Source organism: Pseudoliparis swirei, chromosome 20, assembly GCF_029220125.1.
Source record: "Pseudoliparis swirei isolate HS2019 ecotype Mariana Trench chromosome 20, NWPU_hadal_v1, whole genome shotgun sequence".
NCBI lineage: Eukaryota > Metazoa > Chordata > Actinopteri > Perciformes > Liparidae > Pseudoliparis > Pseudoliparis swirei.
Genome location: NC_079407.1, coordinates 1,498,018 through 1,518,343, shown reverse-complemented (window position 1 = coordinate 1,518,343; position 20,326 = coordinate 1,498,018). Strand labels below are relative to the sequence as shown.

Genomic DNA, 20,326 nt, shown 5'->3' with positions numbered 1-20,326 from the left:
TAATTCATCGGTTAATAAAGCTTCTATGTAACATGCTGTGTGTTCTGTTAATGTGTATATTGTAAATGTGTCTTAAGTGATTATAGACCAGCTTGCTGAGATAACACCACAACATCGCTCATGTGATTATTTCTCCCCTTATTCAAGGGCGTAACAGTTATATCTATTTCTTTATATTTCTTTTGATGGGATTCATATTTAATACAATGAACTCTTATTGTGTTGATTCTGGCGCCCCCTGTGGACAAAGGTGGTAGTGCTGTCCACCACCAGAGTCCCTTTAGAAAACCTCTAATCTTAGACCGACATTTGTTGACCATGTTTCAGTATTTCTGAGTCTTGACCAGGATTAGTTTGGACCATAAAAGCTTTCTTCATTTTGAGATGAAACAAAAGACAATAAGAGCCATTTCCACATCAGATGACTTTATTTCCCATCATGCATTGTGTTCCTCGGCTGTATCAGAGCACTGCTGCTGTGTGAGGCCTGTCTGTAGACTTGGTGCTCATCAGGACTCACCCCTCCTCCAGTTCAACCTGCAACACGTCACACAACAATCACATGAGCTATTTGCAGGATTTGGTTTGAGCCTAAAGGTTTCCACTTTATAATAATCTATGGATTTATCTCCAGAATGTTGTGCACACGTTTTGAGGAGCAATGAAAAGGTTTTTGGCTCTGAAATGACATTTTGTGTTTGAAGCCAACACCTAGAGCAGCGTGTTGTGACCGGTTGTTTACCTGAGAAACAGGGGAAGGAGTACTCAATGTCATCCTGGTCACCTGAGAGCAGAGGAAGAGGAAGAGAGACGGGTCAACACATGTCCTGAGTCAATACTCTGATGAAGGGCGGAGCTCGTGGGGGTCTTCGGGTCTTACTCGGCTGGTAGTAGTCGTAGATCTTGACCACGGCCGGCTTCAGGTTCCCCACTCGGAGCTCCTGGATCAGGTCCAGCCTGTAGAAGATGGGCAAGTCCTTCTCCAGCTGTTGAGAGGAACAGACGACACGGTGAGCACGGACTGTCGGTTCCCCTGAGGCTGAGGGTTCTGCTCTCACCTCCTTGATGTACAGCAGGACGTGGTCCCCGTTCTGGTCCACTCGATCCACCATTATGGCCCGCTTGAGCTGCGAGGAGACGACAGTCAGCCGCTGCTTCCTCAACAACAGCTGAACACATTTCTACTGAGCTGCATCCACACAATACCCCCGAGAAGCCGAGCTGGAGCCTTCAAACCCCAACCGACCAATGAGAGACGCCCACTAGCTCCACCCCCTAAGAACAGACTACGGTCTGCACTGAGAGCCACGTAGTCACGAGGAAGAGCCTCAAGGTGAACCTCCATGTAACAACTCACGCTCTTCAGAGACTCAGGGTCTGGGACAAAGCCGGAGAGCATCTTGATGTCCAGGATCACCATGTTGGTGGTGTTCTCCTCTCCACTGTATCTGGAGGACAAGCAGAACAACAGCAACGTCAGCCTGCTGCCGAGCTCGGAGCTCCAGCTGCTAGACGCAGCCCAGGTCTTCTGCTGGCTGACTACTCACAGGGTCTTGATCATCAGAGAGAGTTTGGGTCTTGTGTTGGTGCAGTCGGCCTTTGGTGTGACCTCCGCCTGGAGAGTGGTGACTGCAGCGGGAGGCGGGACGTTATAGTGAAGAGAGATCTGAGAAGGAGGCGCACACGGGAGGTTTAATGTCCAAGAACCTCAGGAACGTATTGACTCAAAATGTGTTGGGAGAGTAAGGGGGGGGGGGGGGGTCAATGGAGGCAATGGAGCCAAGTGTTGGTGGGCGTGCACGTGGAGACCACTGACCTGCATCACAGCGCACGTCGTGCCCTGAACCTCCAGGCTGAACTTCCCCGTCGTGTCCTGAAGCTCCGCCTCCTGGTAGAGCAGCTTGTTGTTCTGGTTCACGTCAAACGTCAGCCGGCCACTGGGAGTCTGGACCGTCACCGTGCTCAAACCTCTGGGACTGAAGACTAGAGCGGAGTAGAGAGCCAGAGCCTGGAGAGCCACCACGGTGTCCTACAGAGAGATCTTCACATGCTTCAATGTTCTTGTGGTGGTGAGTCCCACCTCCAGTCCATCTTTATGCGTCCGCTCTTTCTGACCTGTGTGGAGGAGAAGCCGCGGTAGTTCTGCTGGCTGGCCAGCCACCTGACGATGCCGGCGGCGTAGCCCAGGTCTTCGGCGGTCGGGGAGGCGCTGAGTTTAGCCAGCACGACGTAGGCGCTGATCTCCACGGAGAGGGAGGCCGACGTGTCTGATGCCGTCTGAGCCCAGTGGAGGAACCCTCCTGAAAACAGCCGTAGAAGCAACAGTTCAACTCCATCACAGAGGCGAAGCCAGAGGGAGTTCCTTCAGGAGGAAACTCTCCGTGAGAGACGGCATCGCTGGATGGGATGGATACCAGAACTCTTCTCAATACTCTTGTGGTTCTTTTGGATTATATTGTGAGAATGAAAAAGGAATTGAACTGTCTTTCTTGAGCTCTCAACCTTTATCTTTCCTTCTCAGCTCATCAATGATCTCATTGATTATGCTATCCATTTATTGAATATCTTGTGATCACAACTGTCACCTCCGGACCTCATCAATACTTCTGGTCTCGACTCATCGAGAACCGGTTCCCGTGAGAGCAGCGTTTCAGGGCCTCCCTACTCACCTTGGTGTAGGGCGACTGAGTCCAGGTGCTTCAGAAGGTGAGCTCGGGCCTCCATGTCTCCTGCCAGGGTGAAGACGTACGCCAGCAGAGCCGTGGTGTAGCTGTTACTGAGGTCCCCGAAAGACTCTCTGAGGCAAGACAGGCTCCTCTTCACTTCAGGGTTCTGTGATGAAGCAATGACTCCGAAAGTATTAACCAGTACTTAACCGGTACCTAACCAGTACTTAACCAGGCAGAACGTTGAGCAGCTGTCTCTCTGTGTGAAGTCCTTGTGAGGATCGTTCTGAGCTGAAGGGGTCGCATGGTTCTACTCACGTCTGCGGACGTGTTCATCTCCAGGAAGGCAGCAGTGATGTACGCGCTGAGCGTCACCTCGTCAGACACGCCGCCCTGCAGACAGGAAACAGGAAGCAGACCTCAGACCACATTGATCCCTGCGGATAACTTGTGGAGTAACGGCGCCCCCTCACGGGATAACGTTGACGTCACCGAGTAAATACAGTTGTCAGGAGGTGGTGTGATCAGGACATCGTCGATGTTTCTCGAGCCTCTGATCTCAGAGGAAGATCTGAGATGTTTCAGCGTCCTCAGTGATCCTCAGACACTTCCACAGGAAGTCCAGCTGACTTCACTTACCTTCATCCGGTTGTTGAAGAGCTTTCCTGACGGTTGGAAACAGCCGTTCTCCTTCTGCTTCTCTTTCAGCCAAACCACCGAGCCTTCGATGGTCTTGGGGTCGATGTAGATGAAGGACTGGGCTTTGGTGAACGATCTCACCACGAAAGCGGTCAGCCTGAGGAGGAAGGAGAGAGGAGGAAACAAGAGGAGAGGAAGCACCGTCACGTTCACCATGCTTTCCACCCCCCGTTGGGCTTTGGGGTTCCTGTGCACACACGTTTAACCCTTGTGTCGCCTTCGGGTCATTTTGACCCGATTCAATGTTTAATGTCGGTGTTCTTTCGGTAGTCAACAAACAAACATAAAGTACCTCACACTTAAACTTGGAAAACAATATTAATTCTAATAATTTTCTGGAGGTTTTAATTGCTGGGGTCAAATTGACCCCAAGGGTAAAATATGTCAGTAAATATGAAGGTAACAGGAGGGTTAAACATTGAATCGGGTCAAATTGACCCGAAGGCAACAGGAGGGTTAAATCTTGTGATCCATCGGCAGCGTTCTCACCAAGTGTTCCCCGTTCCGGATCCGAAGGTGCTGTAAGCGCCATCACCGTACCTGTAGTTCAGCTGCCTCTGGTAGCCTGCGTCACACGACAGACATGTTGAGGACTTGATTGCTTCCATGACAGGAAGTTAAGGGGAAAGAACAGGAGCGAACCAAGGTCGCCAGCAGGGGCCTTGAACTGGAACGATGAGCGTCATCATGTAAGATCTCAAATGTTTGAGACGCACCGCCAGTCAGGAACTTGGTGGCCTTGTCGTTGATGGCCGAGGTCAGCTGCTGAGTGTTCCTCAGGTACTGGAGGATGTAGATGTTGGGGGCGAGGAGCGCCATGTTCTGCTCCCCACATCCGTACGGCATCCGCAGAAGCCCGTCAAGGTTGTTCAGGGCTCGGCCCAGAATGTCACCTGCACCAATGAAAACACAGACTCACGAAACCGAACATGTAACTGACCTGAGGTCAGAAGTTACCAAAGACACCGAGAATCAAAAGTGTCAAGACATGTTGTTATCTGGCCAGAACGATGCTTATTAAAAAAGGACTTTTCATTTTATTTCGTAAATTAGTTTCCTACTATTTCATGAGGAAGTGGGTTGTTTTCACGTATCTACTAAAGGGAGAGCCTCTCTTTGCTCGCCTGTCATCCCAGATGATCATTTCAAAGCTTAAAGATTGGTTTGGTTTACTCAAGCGGGAGATGGACAGGTGGATCGGTGCAGCAGGAAAACAAGACCGGACCATCTGGTGAAGAGGAGCTGAGCCGGAAGGCAAAGCTCTCAATGTACTGGTCGGTCTATGATCCAACACTCAATCCTAGGGCTCAGCCTTAGAGATAGAGTAGGGAGATGAGTTTCCTCTGTAGGGCTCAGCCTTAGAGATAGAGTAAGGAGATGAGTTTCCTCTGTAGGGCTCAGCCTTAGAGATAGGGTAAGGAGATGAGTTTCCTCTGTAGGAGCCTTATGGTGTCACCGGACGCGTCAACATTTTTACGCGCGTCGAGATGACATGTAAAGTCAATGCACAGCTGCGTAGAAGCTGCGTATTTCCCAGCGAGCAGCGCGTCAGACGCGTTTGAAGCAGCAGAACAGAGCGTTTGTCGCGGGGCGAACAGCGCGAACAGACGCAGCTCATCGACGCGCGAGTTGAAATTTCCCAACTCGGGCAGCAAAGCCGCGTGAGTCATAGTTGCGTCAGCCAATCAGCGTTGAGCAGCTCCGCTCGTCATCGTCCTGCCGGTTGAAAAAAATGGAGGAAAAGATTATTGTCACCGTCTGTGGGCACCCCGAACTTTACGATACAACTCTTTATGCTTACCCAAACCGGAGCTATAAAGATAAAGCGTGGAACAAGGTCGGAGAAGCCGTGGGACTACCTGGTACGTTTTGAATGTATGTATTTGCTTTTATTCTCGCTCTTTGTTGTACTTTACTATCAACCAACCGCCGGCATATGTGTTTCATGGCAGAGGAGATCTGCCGCCGGAGGTGGAAAAGTCTCAGAGACACGTATCAAAGAGAGAAGAAGATAGAGAGCAGCGCAGTGGGAGTGCAGCTCAGTCCACTAAAAAGTGGAAGCACGCTGCGGTCCTGTCGTTCCTCGACCCATTTATGACTCCGCCCCCGACGCGTCCGACGCGTCTGGTGTGAGCACACTTTTTTCGACGCGCGTCGAGACTGCTGCGTCAGACGCGTAGAGAATTTTTTCGACGCGTCCGGTGTGAACGCACCTTTAGAGATAGAGTAAGGAGATGAGGTTCATCTGTAGAGCTCAGCCTTAGAGATAGAGTAAGGAGATGAGTTTCCTCTATAGGAGCCTTAGAGATAGGGTTAGGAGATGAGTTTCCTCTATAGGAGCCTTAGAGATAGAGTAAGGAGATGAGGTTCCTCTGTAGAGCTCAGCCTTAGAGATAGGGTAAGGAGATGAGTTTCCTCTATAGGAGCCTTAGAGATAGAGTAAGGAGATGAGTTTCCTCTATAGGAGCCTTAGAGATAGGGTTAGGAGATGAGGTTCCTCTATAGGAGCCTTAGAGATAGGGTAAGGAGATGAGGTTCCTCTGTAGAGCTCAGCCTTAGAGATAGGGTAAGGAGATGAGGTTCCTCTATAGGAGCCTTAGAGATAGGGTTAGGAGATGAGGTTCCTCTGTAGGAGCCTTAGAGATAGGGTAAGGAGATGAGGTTCCTCTATAGGAGCCTTAGAGATAGGGTTAGGAGATGAGGTTCCTCTGTAGGAGCCTTAGAGATAGGGTAAGGAGATGAGGTTCCTCTGTAGGGCTCAGCCTTAGAGATAGGGTAAGGAGATGAGGTTCCTCTGTAGGGCTCAGCCTTAGAGATAGAGTAAGGAGATGAGGTTCCTCTGTAGGACTCAGCCTTAGAGATAGAGTAAGGAGATGAGGTTCCTCTGTAGGACTCAGCCTTAGAGATAGAGTAAGGAGATGAGGTTCCTCTGTAGGGCTCAGCCTTAGAGATAGGGTTAGGAGATGAGGTTCCTCTGTAGAGCTCAGCCTTAGAGATAGGGTAAGGAGATGAGGTTCCTCTGTAGGGCTCAGCCTTAGAGATAGGGTAAGGAGATGAGGTTCCTCTGTAGGACTCAGCCTTAGAGATAGGGTAAGGAGATGAGGTTCATCTGTAGGGCTCAGCCTTAGAGATAGGGTAAGGAGATGAGGTTCCTCTGTAGGGCTCAGCCTTAGAGATAGGGTTAGGAGATGAGGTTCCTCTGTAGAGCTCAGCCTTAGAGATAGGGTAAGGAGATGAGGTTCCTCTGTAGGGCTCAGCCTTAGAGATAGGGTAAGGAGATGAGGTTCCTCTGTAGGACTCAGCCTTAGAGATAGAGTAAGGAGATGAGGTTCCTCTGTAGGGCTCAGCCTTAGAGATAGAGTAAGGAGATGAGTTTCCTCTGTAGGGCTCAGCCTTAGAGATAGGGTAAGGAGATGAGTTTCCTCTGTAGAGCTCAGCCTTAGAGATAGGGTAAGGAGATGAGTTTCCTCTGTAGGGCTCAGCCTTAGAGATAGGGTAAGGAGATGAGTTTCCTCTATAGGAGCCTTAGAGATAGGGTTAGGAGATGAGGTTCCTCTGTAGAGCTCAGCCTTAGAGATAGAGTAAGGAGATGAGTTTCCTCTGTAGGACTCAGCCTTAGAGATAGGGTAAGGAGATGAGTTTCCTCTATAGGAGCCTTAGAGATAGAGTAAGGAGATGAGGTTCCTCTGTAGAGCTCAGCCTTAGAGATAGGGTTAGGAGATGAGGTTCCTCTGTAGGGCTCAGCCTTAGAGATAGGGTTAGGAGATGAGTTTCCTCTGTAGAGCTCAGCCTTAGAGATAGGGTAAGGAGATGAGGTTCCTCTGTAGGGCTCAGCCTTAGAGATAGGGTAAGGAGATGAGGTTCCTCTGTAGGACTCAGCCTTAGAGATAGAGTAAGGAGATGAGGTTCCTCTGTAGGGCTCAGCCTTAGAGATAGAGTAAGGAGCTTGGACATCAGGAGGGAGCTTGGACTCTAGCTGCTACTCCTTTGTGTCTAAAGGAGTCAGCTGAAGTGGTTCAGGTCTCCTGGACCCTTTAGAGGTCTACCGGGTCCAATGGGAGGAGACCCCGGGGAAGACCAGGACACGCTGGAGGATTCATATCTCCCAGCTGGCCTGAACGCCTCTGGATCCCCCAGAATGAGCTGGAAAGTGTTGCGGGTGAGAGGAAGTCTGGGTCACCTGCTGGTCTGCTGCCTGAGACCAGACCGGACTAAGAGGACGAGGATGGATGGTTTGGTTTACAGCAAAGCTCAACAATAATGTATTCAGGAGTTTACCCAGGACAGAGACTGAAGCACGGGCTGATCCAACAATCACTTCCTCGGGGAGCTGGATGTCGACTTCCTCCTTCAAAGCCTCTCCTGTGGACAACACACAGATCAGCAATCAAAGATGTCATTTAGATCTCACAGATGTAGTGGATCAGTTCCTGAAACAGGTCTTACTGGAAAGAAGATGCTACATTGTTGATGAACTGTATTTAAACTACAACAAGGAACTTTCCGGTCGACTTTGATTGGATATTGGATACAAGATTAGGATTACACTGAGAATGGTTCAGGACCAGATGGAAGTTCCTCACTGTCACTAAATATCAAATAAATGTTGTCGTCATAGTGAAGCGACCTGCAACATGTTTGCCGTGTGCTGGCCCCGCCTCCTCCTGACCTGCAGCAGTGATTGGATGTTTGCTGTAGACACACTGACCTTTGGGGCAGAGCAGCCAGTTGAAGGTCTTTGACATCTCAACTCCTTCAGCCTGAGAGGGAACAAATCATTTGAGACTTCCCAGCTGCTGGCTGAACTTTGACTGAGTCGTCTTGTTGTGAAGTACCTTCACGATGAGAGGTCGTGTGACCGAGTCGATGCGACCTCTCTTCGGCACGCTCACCACCTCATTGTCACAGGAAATGTGGGACGCCACGGCCTCGGCGACCACCGTCACGTTCACGACTCCTGAAGAAAACCAGGTCTTATTCCAGATATAAACGGGGCGTAAAGCTTGAGGATAAAAGCTCGACCCTCACCTAAAGCTGAGAGCTCCATCGTCCAGCTCACGGTCCGCCGCTGGTTGCCGCACAAACAGAAAGTGTACTTCTCACCGCAGAGGCGGGTGAGGGTGTATTCTAAGGAGGGAGCCGGAGCCACGTTGACCTGGTCAGGAGACACAACAATATATTAAAAACACTGGTTCATAACTGAAATCCTGGATTATTGCAATCAGGCTCAGCGTTAGCGCCGTGACTACTCGATGGCTCCTTTTTGGTTTTCCAGGAGCAAAAGTTGAAGATAGAACCTTGTGCTGTTTTTTTTACATCTGAGACGATACAGGTGGAGTTAAAACACCACAGACCATCGATTGGTCAAGAGGGAATCCTCCAAAATTGTAATAAAATAGATTGACTCCCAATTGAAAGAAATTGCACCCCGTAACAAACGACGTCCTACAGAAGTTTATCTGCGTTGAATCTGATGCCGCGGCGTTACGGCGATGTTAGCACCAGTCCACGTGAACATGGGTTACCATGATGCAGCTGCTCAGGTAGTTGAAGACGGTCGCCTTCAGTTCGAAGTGCTCCCCCCGGATGATGGAGTAGGGCAGGGTGAGCTCCAGGAAGAAGGGCTGGAAGACGGTGATCTCCTGACGGGGGGCCAAGCCGAAACCATGGGGGGACAGACAGAAAGCCTCCGTCTCCCAGGTGGTGATGGTGTCTGGGACGGTGAGGGGCACGTCCTTCACTCCGGAGTCTCTGAAACAACAGATCGACGTAGTCGTCATGACGTAGCTCGTTGGTTTTTGGATGTTTTGAAGCCGACATTTAGTCATTTTGGTAGTCGCCATTTTGTTTTTTTTGCAACCACTTAAGAGGAAGTGACAATATCTGGACTGAGGAGGAGTGACCTAGAGACGGCGTATACGTCACTGGTAGAGACCTGTCAATCACCTTGTAGCCCCGCCCCTAAAGCGTCCCCTGCTCTATGGTCTGTGTGACTCTAAATGACCATAAAGTACTGAATGATGACATCATGCTGTATAGAAGAAGACTTGAAACTAGAGACTGAGACATGAACTCATGTTTACAATGTTTACTGAGGGAATACATCAAGAGAAGTAGAGTCACTATATAGACTTATATACAACCAGAGGAACCCCCTGGTGGTCAGGAGAGAGAATACAGCTTTAACACATGAAGCATAGACTTCTATACAACCAGAGGAGTCGCCCCCTGGTGCTCAACACTGCAGTCCACAAACCAATGAGTGCATTCAATTCTTAAACACAGTCCATGGTAGAGACTGACCTCTGGTGGAGGGTTTTCTAAATACCCTGGTGAACCCTAAACACCAACCAAGCCTCACTACCAAATTGTTCTGAGCATCACAAACTCTTTGAGTCATCATCAGGTAGAAGAAGAAGAACAAGTCTAAAGGGCAATGGCTGAACATTATGGCAATGGAATTAATGTGTGTAGGAAGTCTGAAAGAAGGACTGCGGTGCAAAACCTCACCCCACTTCCACCAGGGCCCATATCCAGGTCTCAGGGAAGAAAGTACGCACTGTCTCTATTGGTGACTCAGATTCAATAGATCCACCTGGACCACCCATCCCACCATGAGCATGTAACTCGGAACGAAGAAAACCTGACAATAAAGCAGAACATAGTGCATCAGAACAAGAGGAAGCCTTTAAGGCTGGTAAATATTTAGCTATCTTAAATACCATATGCGTGGCCGTGGTGGTATTCTCTTCCTTTGTACTGGAGGCACGAAGGCGCTCTGATTAACAAGTTGGTTGCCATCTTCAACCCCACGCTCTGGATGATCCCACAACAAACAGACGTCACTGAAATGTGCAACAACAAAACATACGAGGACAAACGACATCAGGATATCGTGCATTCACACCTTGAAAACGGTATGAGCGTCCTCTTTCGGCTCACTGGGGTATGGCATGATGTGTCTTCTCGGCCTCACGGGCAAACATTCAATGACATCTTCAACCATGTATGGAATGTGGGAGACTTTCTTGACTGGCAACAGGTCAAATATCTGAAAAGAAAAAGTATATTTTGAAGCTGTAACCAGACAAATGTTTTTCTATACAGATCTGACAATTGGGGAACTGTCTTTGTCACAACCGGGCCTTCATCTTCATGTCGTCACGTTTACGTGATCTTGACTATTTCCATTTTCAAACTGCATGAAGGTCAACTGGTTGAAAGAAAGCAGATGTATTCTTGTGCTTTGGCTCCAGCAGCTACCTTCTCTGCATCCAGAGTTTTCCCCGGCTCCTTGATGAGGACGCTCTGGTCCACGGCGCTCACGCCGCACAGCGAGTCGGGCTGAGCCGCCACCTGCAGGATGACCTCCTCTCCTGGGACCGCCGAGGACGGAGAGAACTCCAGGGACACCTGGGACAGAAGAGTCAACGTTCAGAGTGCCGCCGCTCTTCCTGGCGGCGTTGCAGCGCTACGATTAGCGTCCGCGCTCGCCGAGGCGCCGTAACCAGATTTGTTGGGATCCTGTGTTCTGACCAATGGGCGATCCTGACCCTGAAGGCTGGAGTTCCTGACCTACATGTTTATTTTACTGAAGAAAAAAAAAGAACTCGCATCTTAATTTAAATACTGGCCTTTTCATTGAGATGAGACCCTGCGGACTCAATCTCCCGAGACTCGACACAAAACCGATGTTTCCCCACGGGTCACTGAGCCTTCACTCACCTTGTTACCAAAGCATTTCTCGACGGAGAAGTCGACGCTGTTAGCCACCACATTCTCGCTGGGGAGAACGGCGTACGCCACCACCTGGACGTCTGGCGCCATGTCGGGAGACACCATCAGCTTGAAGGTCACCTCGCCCTCGTTCACTGAAACCACAAACCAACTGCTGTGAGCCCCGACCGCCTCTCACCTGCCTCCATTCACCATGTCAATAAAGGGTTGTTTCTTCACCTGATTTTTGCACTTGGACCCGTTTGACTCCCTGCATGACGATGGCTCCTCGGGTTAAGACCTGCAATCAATGTGGAACATTTAGGGGTTTAGTGGGAAAACAATAATCAAACCCGTGTTTCAATCGGCGCCTGAAACTAAGAACATGGTGTGTTTTATTCTGTCAGTAAAGACAAATCTATGTCTTAGGAACTGGATTGTATAACTGGTTCATTAGACTGGTGACCTCACAGATAACGCATCCCTCCAAAGAGAACCATCTCAGCTCCCCATCGCCACCTGTCTCCAGAGCAGATAAGACTGAGAACGGGTTCAGACCGGCCTGACCTCCCAGCAGCCCCGGAGGGAACACTGGCTCTAGTGAGACGTTTGTGCTTTACGTCATCTGAAGGTACCAAACGGGTCCTTTGAGCCGGACTTCAGTGATCTGATGTAAAAGTCTTCATAAAACCATCATCCCCCGTCGTCTCTTAGAGAACCGTTAGGTGTCACGAATGTCACGGGTTTCGTGGGGCAAAAGCTCCTCTGAGGAGGAAGCAGGCAATACAGCGGGTAAAGGGAACAACAACTCTCTTTACTTGAGTAAAAGGTTCAACATAAAAACTCTGGTTGGAAGCAACTTTACACTGGAAACAAAACACTTGGAATCTAAGACAGGAATCCACCACAGGTAAGGTGGATAGGGAGTTAATCACGGTAACAAAGACTGGGAAAAATGACACGAGTAAAGACAACAATCCCACCGGGGACAAGGAAAGGATGGCAGAACATATAGGGGGAAACCCACAGGTGTGGGGCATGAGTGATCAGGGAGACAGAGGAGTGTCTGAGAGCAGGTGCAGGGAATGAACAATCAAGACACCCTGGGGAGACCCTGGGAGACCCTGGTAGACCCTGGTAGACCCTCGGAGACCCTGGGAGAACCTGGGAGACCCTGGTAGACCCTGGGAGAACCTGGGAGACCCTGGGAGACACTCAGAACAGGGCGTTACAGAAGGAGAGACTTCACTCACCAGATACATCACGTCCACAGAGCCCTGGGCTTCTCCGACCACCGTGTATTGGATGGTGAAGACTTCTTCTCTGTCACATGGAAGTGGGTTATTCTTTTTCATCACCTCCAGGAAGCTGATCGTTTTAGTGTGTGGAGTTGAAAGTCGGAGCAATGACACGCTGTGCTCTCCAGCCTCATAGTGCGGCGTTCTGTAACCTTCGTAGGCGTATTCCGGCAAGTTGCTCACCTAGAAAGCAGAAAATAAACTCTATAAAGGAGCTTGATTTCACAGTCACCATCTTGGATTAACACATGAAGCATAGACTTCTATACAACCAGACTGAAAACGGTTACAATCTGGCTACTGGCCACTTGGCAGCACCCTGCAGCATATTGAGAAACCGGTGCAGTGCTTCTTCCTACTTACGTGGAGTTGGATGTCCCCCACAAGTTCAGCCGTGCTGAGTGTGAACGAGGCGACGCCATGGCTGTTGGTTGTGAGATTCTGCAGCCGGCGTGAGGACCACCTTTCACCCTCAAACAGGTACAGCGGCATGTCAGCAATGGGGGTTTTGTTGTAATGGACCGCTTGAACCTGTTGGAAGCAAACAGTCGAATCACCGAGAAGGGCCGCGACTCGAATCACGCCGAAGAAGTGAAGGACACTTACTTTTCCCTCAAAGTTTGATCCTTGGTCATAAATCTTGGGCGTGTCGGTGAAGGACAGCTTTCCAACGATATATGAAATCGTTATATTCTGCTCTTGCTCGAGTGAGATACCTGCACAACAACAACAACTGGTTTAGCACAGAGTAATTCTCTCTCCTCATATAAATGTGACATGGAATATTAAAGGCTTGCCTGTGCCCTCCTCTTCCACTTTGACCGAGAGCTGAAGTTTATCTCTCAAAACCTTTTGTGCAACTCTTGTGAAAGCTGACATCGGGAAGATAAACGAGGCGCAGCCTTTGTTGTCCGTCTAGAAAGAACAACGAATAAAATAAAAACGTCCCCCATTCAACACCCGTGTTACTCCTTACTACGTAAACTTTGCTTCTTCAGTTCAAACACTGAAGTTATAGAAGCATATTCATCCTGATGTTCATCGTCACTAACTTTAACTTACACATGTACAGTTGAGGAGACACCTTCACTCTCCATATGCTTACAAATCAAATGTAGACACGGAAATAAACAAAGTCCAGGGGCCCTAGTAACGAACCCTGAGGAACCCCCTGAAGTCTTTAAACCATGCAGGTTTAATCATCGTAAGCCTTATATGCGCCTCCTTTTCAGCCGAGATGAGACCGTACCTGCTTTGTCTCACTGTGGCATGGGGCGACTACATCAATGTCCTCCTCCAGCGTGTCAATGTTGAATGAAGGTCTTGGAAGATAGTAATGATTTAGAGGTCGGCACATCTTGGCCTCAACAATGCCTGGAACGGGCTGTCCGAATGTATACCTGATGAGAAGTAGGAATGAAAACATTCATTCACTCCCCAAACGGGACCTGATTATTTAAGATTGTAACGAGCTGAAGAGTTTACTTACGTTGCACATACTTCAGCTTTAATTTCCTCCTGATCAATAACTACTTCATCGGATGCATTTATTTTTATTTCATATTTAGGAAGAACTGGGGACAAAATGTGTTCATTAGCATTATTGCTTCATTATTAATGGATTGAAAGAAAGGTAAAACAATGTAATTAATCCAAATCTCACCGTATTTCTCCACCTTGAAGTTGTGATTTATTTTTTCCAACCCAGTCGTCACAATAACCTGGTAGTGTCCTTCACGGGCCTCAGAGTTCAAGTCGTATGAAAGCTGCAATATCTTACTGTTGGACGTTTCATTCAGCCACTGTCCAATCCGGTTATTGTCAGCATCCTGTCAAATAACGTGACTGTGAAGAACTTGTGATCAAACATGAGGACCTCATCTGAATAACCATCATTTGTTTACAAGGTTAACAAATATTTGTTTGAAGAAAATCAACATATTAAAGGGTGGATATTTTCCTTTTAGTCTTACCTCAATTTCGATGATATCATACTGAAAAAAAAGAAACAGGGAGATTTGTTACAGCTGGTTTGCATTGCTTTCATCATACAGAGTGCTTATGAATTTACTTACATTAAAAGAAACTGAATGATATTTCTCATCATGAAATCAGTGGAGTTATTCAATCCACAGAACTTCTTAGGTTACATTCATACCATATCCATAAGAAACTCGTGTTAGGAGGTGATGGATTAGTCAGGTCTACCTATAGGGGCTGTTGCTGTACTATTGACCCACAGCTTCATGATTAGGAAACATAGCTCATCGATCACCTCATTACGTAACTTTAAAACCTGCACCGCTCCCCAACAGTATCACTAACACTGTTTTTTGTGAATGCCACCTGAGGAAAGGAAAGACTCACCAGCCCATTGGCAGGCGTGAACTTGGAGTCCAGCGTGATGACTCTGAAATGCACTGAGAGAAATACAGAGAATATTCAACATGAAGCTTCACATATTAAATATGATCTGGAATGTGAGGGTGGATACTTTTAACAGCAGGAAAACAGTTAATATTTCATTTATACCAATGTAAAAGCATTTTTTATCCATGCTAACGTAATTTTTTTCATATTAACTAACCTAACTTCTTTTTTCCATGCTAACGTAACATTTATCATCGATGCTAACGTTACTTTTTTCATACGTTAACATAACTTTTACCGTATAAACTAATGTTACTTTTTAATGTATGCCAACTAAACTTTGTCAATATGAGCTTTGTTACTTTTTCTTAAATGCTAATGTATTTGGTATCATGGAAATCTGTCTTGATACAGCGTGGTACCATCTTGTAAACAGCATCATAGATCATCAACTCAAGGTTACCTGTTTGTCCAGGGAGGTAGATTGGTTTATCGGTTTGGACGAATGTCATTGGACGATAGACTTTGATCAGGACCTTCCTGACTTCTTTTGAGTAATAAGTGTCGCCTCGTACCTCCACCTCAAATTCCTGCACATCTCCATCCTTCCCTGAGGGAACCTGTGACAAAGACATGTTTTATGGATATGGTGAGAAACACTTTTGAAAGAAATTATTATTCATGAATATATTACTTGTTTTAATGTGATTTGTGCTTTAGTTTATAAATCTGTGTGTATGTTTTGCATAATATCATTGTGTTTCTAAAGTGGTATTCTCATAAACACATTATCAATGAATGCAATTCATAAAATCGTGAGAGCTTACCTTAAAAAAATTTTCTTAGAAAAGATCATTGTACTAATGAGCTAACGTATCTTTTGATAGATGAATGAATTTTACTTCAACATACAAGCTAACGTAACTTTTCTTATATACGTGAATTTTACTTTAGAAATACAAGCTAACGTAACTTTTCTCATATAAGGGAATTTTACTTTGGAGATACAAGCTAACGTAACTTTTCTCACTTAAGGGAATTTTACTTTGGAAATACAAGCTAACGTAATTTACGTCTCACGTAATCCCTGTTAAGGTTCTGATGGTGCTCACCGTAAATTGAGTGCAGCTATGAAAGTCCTTATTGGACGCCTGTTTGAAGAGGGTTGTGTTCTCCTCTGAGGACTTCAGAGTGATGATCATGACCAGAGTCTCGTTGGGCTGCAGGAGACTCGCACAGAGCTTGGTCTCAGCCCCGGATTCAAGAGTTGCAGGAATGGCGACCATGTACTGCCTGCAGCCACAGAAACATACAGAAGAGAGCTCACTGGATCGGCCACGGAAGAAACTCCAACCGGCAGCAAAGATGCCCACAGATTCACGTTCAATAAGACGGTTCAGGTAAACTTACGGTCCTGCCGCTGCTCGACCCACAAACATCCAGCTGAAGAAGAGGGTCCATGTCCACATCTGACACCCAGGGAGACCCATGGCTGACTGAGATGATACTGGTGAAGATGACCCTGAGCCAAGATCTTTTAAATGTCTCTGCCAGAGAAGTCCAGCCCCACTCCACGCCCACGCACATCATAAAACTCTTCCATCGGAATTCCAGGTATCTCCTCAGTCATTTAAATATACTTTGTGTTGATTAAGTTGGGATGACTGCAATGTTAAGGATTTAATTGGGAAAGGGTCAGATTTATAGTTGTCATTCCATTCATAATAATGAAAATGTCTTTTCTATAGAAAATTATATTGTGGTACTTTCTCAATTAACGATGTTGCACAACCTTTTTAAGCATTTCGTTCTGTGCATTCCTTGCATAGTGACACACGGGTCAAACTGGACTCCGGCCCTCCGGGGCTCCCACCCAGCACATAGGCCTTCCCCTCTTCTACATTCACCAGGTCATTGTGTTGGGTGTTGCCTCAAAAATATTTTTTTAACATATATTTTATATGCATAATAAACTTGCAAACGTTAGTTTTTTCATACCATGTTAATTATTCTTATATGCTGACATAACCTTCATTTATATGTGCCAATGTTACTTATTTCATAAATGCTAACTTAATCCTTTTCCATTTGTGCTAATATGCATTTTTCATATACAGGACTGTCTCAGAAAATTAGAATATTGTGATAAAGTTCTTTATTTTCTGTAATGCAATTAAAAAAACAAAAATGTCATGCATTCTGGATTCATTACAAATCAACTGAAATATTGCAAGCCTTTTATTCTTTTAATATTGCTGATTATGGCTTACAGCTTAAGAAAACTCAAATATCCTATTTCTAAATATTAGAATATCATGAAAAAGTATACTAGTAGGGTATTAAACAAATCACTTGAATCGTCTAATTAACTCGAAACACCTGGAAACACATTTTCAAATGTTTGATTTTGTTTTGCTGTTATAAATCTTTTTTTTTACTTGGTCTGAGGAAATATTCAAATTTTATGAGATAGGATTTTAGAGTTTTCTTAAGCTGTAAGCCATAATCAGCAATATTAAAAGAATAAAAGGCTTGCAATATTTCAGTTGATTTGTAATGAATCCAGAATGCATGACATTTTTGTTTTTTTAATTGCATTACAGAAAATAAAGAACTTTATCACAATATTCTAATTTTCTGAGACAGTCCTGTATGTGTTGGAGTTGGACAGGGACACACCACCTGGACGACACTCACTGGAAGAAAGACAGCGGTAGACTTCTACTTTACAATTATTAGCGTTTTATTCAGAAATCAGATACAAGTAGACATCATGCATGGACCCCCCTCCGGCTGGTACCTAGAGTACTCAGACCAGAGAGAGGCGCCTTAGAAGAGGGCGCGATGGTTTAAATAGCCATCAAGGCCAGTTCTAATTGGTCAGGAGGTAAAGAGGATGGTGTCTTCTCATTGGTTCTTGTTCCTCTGCTTCCATCGTTGTCGCTCCTTCATTGGTTCTTGTGGCCAGCCAATGAATTCATATGTTTGTAGAGAAGTGTGAGAAGGAAGAAGTAAGTAATTTATTTTCCAGAGAGTTGATTTACTTGGTTCCTCCCTTTGAAGCTGTCTTTCACTCCTCTCTGGGGGTCTTATCAGTGCAGGGATGGGGCCTGGATCTTCCCAGAAGGTCGTTCAGACAAAGGGCCTATTCCCATGTGAGAGTAGATGAGAGTGTGAGAGGGGTCAATGAGGGGCCATAAATGACTGAAGGAAACTAATGGCCGCATCTGGACCCTTCCTTATCTATCTGCCAAGGTGAGGTAAGGACTGTGACTGCTCTTTCTAACCTATGAGTATACTGAGCTTCTTTGTCGGTGACCACTTCTAAGCTATACGTGATGCGGGGGACGGGGGTGTGTGTGCATAAAACTTCCTTAGAGAATGTCACCGTTATCTTCGTTAGATCAGTCAGGGGCCAGGTCAATAATTTAACCCCATCCCGTCTACTCCATCTTTACACATAAGCTTTATGCACATAACATTAGGGGTAAGCCAAGCAAAAGTATATATTCTTTATATATGCTCAGGTACTTTTCTTCATACAAGCTAATGATATGATGATATGATATTATATACCTTTATTCGTCCCACAGTGGGGAAATTTAAAAAATGTTGTTATCTATTTATTCAATTCAATTCAATTCAGTTTATTTGTATAGCCCAATTTATATTATGGCTGGTACAAATGGACAAATTGGTTTACATCTGTCTATACACATGAGACATCCCCCCACAAAAAACCCCTCTGACCAAAAAAAAAAACCAACCCTCCTTCAAAAAAAAAGGAAGAAAGAAGGGAGAGGAGAGGAGGCTGTAACGTAAGTTTTTTCTCATCTTGGAACACAACTTAATATTAATATTGGTAAACATGGAGCTAATTATATTATTCGATATACTGATATATTATATTATACAAAATATTATTAATAAGTCAATAACTTCCATTCTCTCTACTGACCACCGGGAGCGACTCCTCTGGTTGTATAGAAGTCTATGCTTCATGTGTTAAAGCTGCATTCTCTCTCCTGACCACCAGGGGGCGACTCCTCTGGTTGTATAGAAGTCTATGCTTCATGTGTTAAAGCTGCATTCTCTCTCCTGATCACCAGGGGGCTCCTCTGGTTGTATATAAGTATATGCTTCATGTGTTAAAGCTGCATTCTCTCTCCTGACCACCAGGGGGCGACTTCTCTGGTTGTATAGAAGTATATGCTTCATGTGTTAAAGCTGCATTCTCTCTCCTGACCACCGAGAGCAACTCCTCTGGTTGTATAGAAGTCTATGCTTCATAAATAATATATATTTATTCATAACATCACCTGTGGGCTCACCAGTGTTGGGCAAGTTACTGAAAATTAGTAATTAGTTACAATTACTAGTAACTTCTTTTAAAAGTAATTTAATTACTTTAATAGTTACTGTATATCAAAAGTAATTAGTTACTAGGGAAAGTAACTTTTAAGTTACTTTTATGTCTGCTTTTTTAATGTAATGAACAGTACTGAACAGTCAAACACAATAAACATATTTTGTAGACCTATTTATTGCAATCAACAGGGCAACAGGCCTTCAAATCAAGCAGTAGTACAAAAGTCCCTTTTAATACTTAACTTTATACAAAATAACTGTCTCTTAGATGTGGATAGGGTCTTAGCACCTGCACATAATTTACAACTCACCACTACATTTTTGTCTTTAATTTCGACGAGCGAAAAGTAATGTCCATACTTCCAGGAGAGAAAGCTCATTCTATCCGCACTGTCGGCCATGATGTGGTTTAATGCTCATTGATTGATTCGATTGGTGTTTATTGTAGCGACCCTGTGAAGTGGCTGTCAATCACAATGTGGCACCGTGATGCTGGTCGAGGGGGCGGGCCTGTGATTGGCAGAGTAGAGGGGAGGCGGGGTTAACCTGCCGGAAAACGGGAGTTAAGGTTGGTTGACGGGAACCGTTGTTGTTGACGTTCGAGCTGCTGAGCTGAGAGGAGCAGCTGTCTGTGTTGGTGGACGCCCAATAAAGTGAGGATTAATAACGTCGTCCTGTCTCCGTGTCATCAGTCCATAACGTCCGAGACGTTACATCATTGCGCCACCAAGGTCCTGCGATGTCGGATCAGAAGCAGCTAAAGTCGGCCTAGCTTGTCTTCTTGTCTGCAAGTGTTCATTCAAGTGTTCCTGATGGCGCCGCGAAAGGTCGCCTCGGTGTGTTGGTGCGCGATGTTTTTTATTGTTTTCGTTTTAAATACTGTTTTCTGCTGGGATTCCCAGAGCTCTTTCACCAGAGAGGAACTCTTGAACATCAGGGGAACAACTCCAGCGGATTTACTTCCAACGTTTTTAACTTCTGTGGAGTTACTGGACATTTTTGTAAAAGGTGTGCTCACCTTCGCCCTTCTGCAAGTGTTCATTCAAGTGTTCCTGATGGCGCCGCGAAAGGTCGCCTCGGTGTGTTGGTGCGCGATGTTTTTTATTGTTTTCGTTTTAAATACTGTTTTCTGCTGGGATTCCCAGAGCTCTTTCACCAGAGAGGAACTCTTGAACATCAGGGGAACAACTCCAGCGGATTTACTTCCAA

The 20,326-nt window shown here is 46.0% G+C and overlaps 1 protein-coding gene across 1 annotated transcript; it reads right to left on the bottom strand.

Annotated features, from left to right (window-relative positions):
• Positions 1-409: 409 nt before the first annotated feature.
• On the bottom strand, positions 410-16,266 carry LOC130211025 (alpha-2-macroglobulin-like). The gene is made up of 36 exons (XM_056441609.1): positions 16,160-16,266; positions 15,862-16,042; positions 15,213-15,369; positions 14,747-14,799; positions 14,353-14,373; positions 14,043-14,208; positions 13,869-13,953; positions 13,629-13,779; positions 13,177-13,294; positions 12,986-13,095; positions 12,743-12,910; positions 12,335-12,562; positions 11,322-11,382; positions 11,091-11,236; positions 10,629-10,778; positions 10,273-10,416; positions 10,088-10,181; positions 9,876-10,008; positions 8,891-9,116; positions 8,394-8,520; positions 8,201-8,322; positions 8,074-8,125; positions 7,644-7,727; positions 4,082-4,258; positions 3,855-3,930; positions 3,306-3,462; positions 2,985-3,059; positions 2,670-2,832; positions 2,116-2,300; positions 1,817-2,029; positions 1,548-1,666; positions 1,358-1,448; positions 1,059-1,127; positions 881-986; positions 743-784; positions 410-537 (listed from the first exon to the last, which is right to left on the bottom strand). Exons 1-36 carry the CDS (start codon positions 16,237-16,239, stop codon positions 533-535), a joined length of 4,335 nt encoding a protein of 1,444 aa, XP_056297584.1. The 5' UTR covers positions 16,240-16,266; the 3' UTR covers positions 410-532.
• Between the last annotated feature and the right edge of the window lie 4,060 nt (positions 16,267-20,326).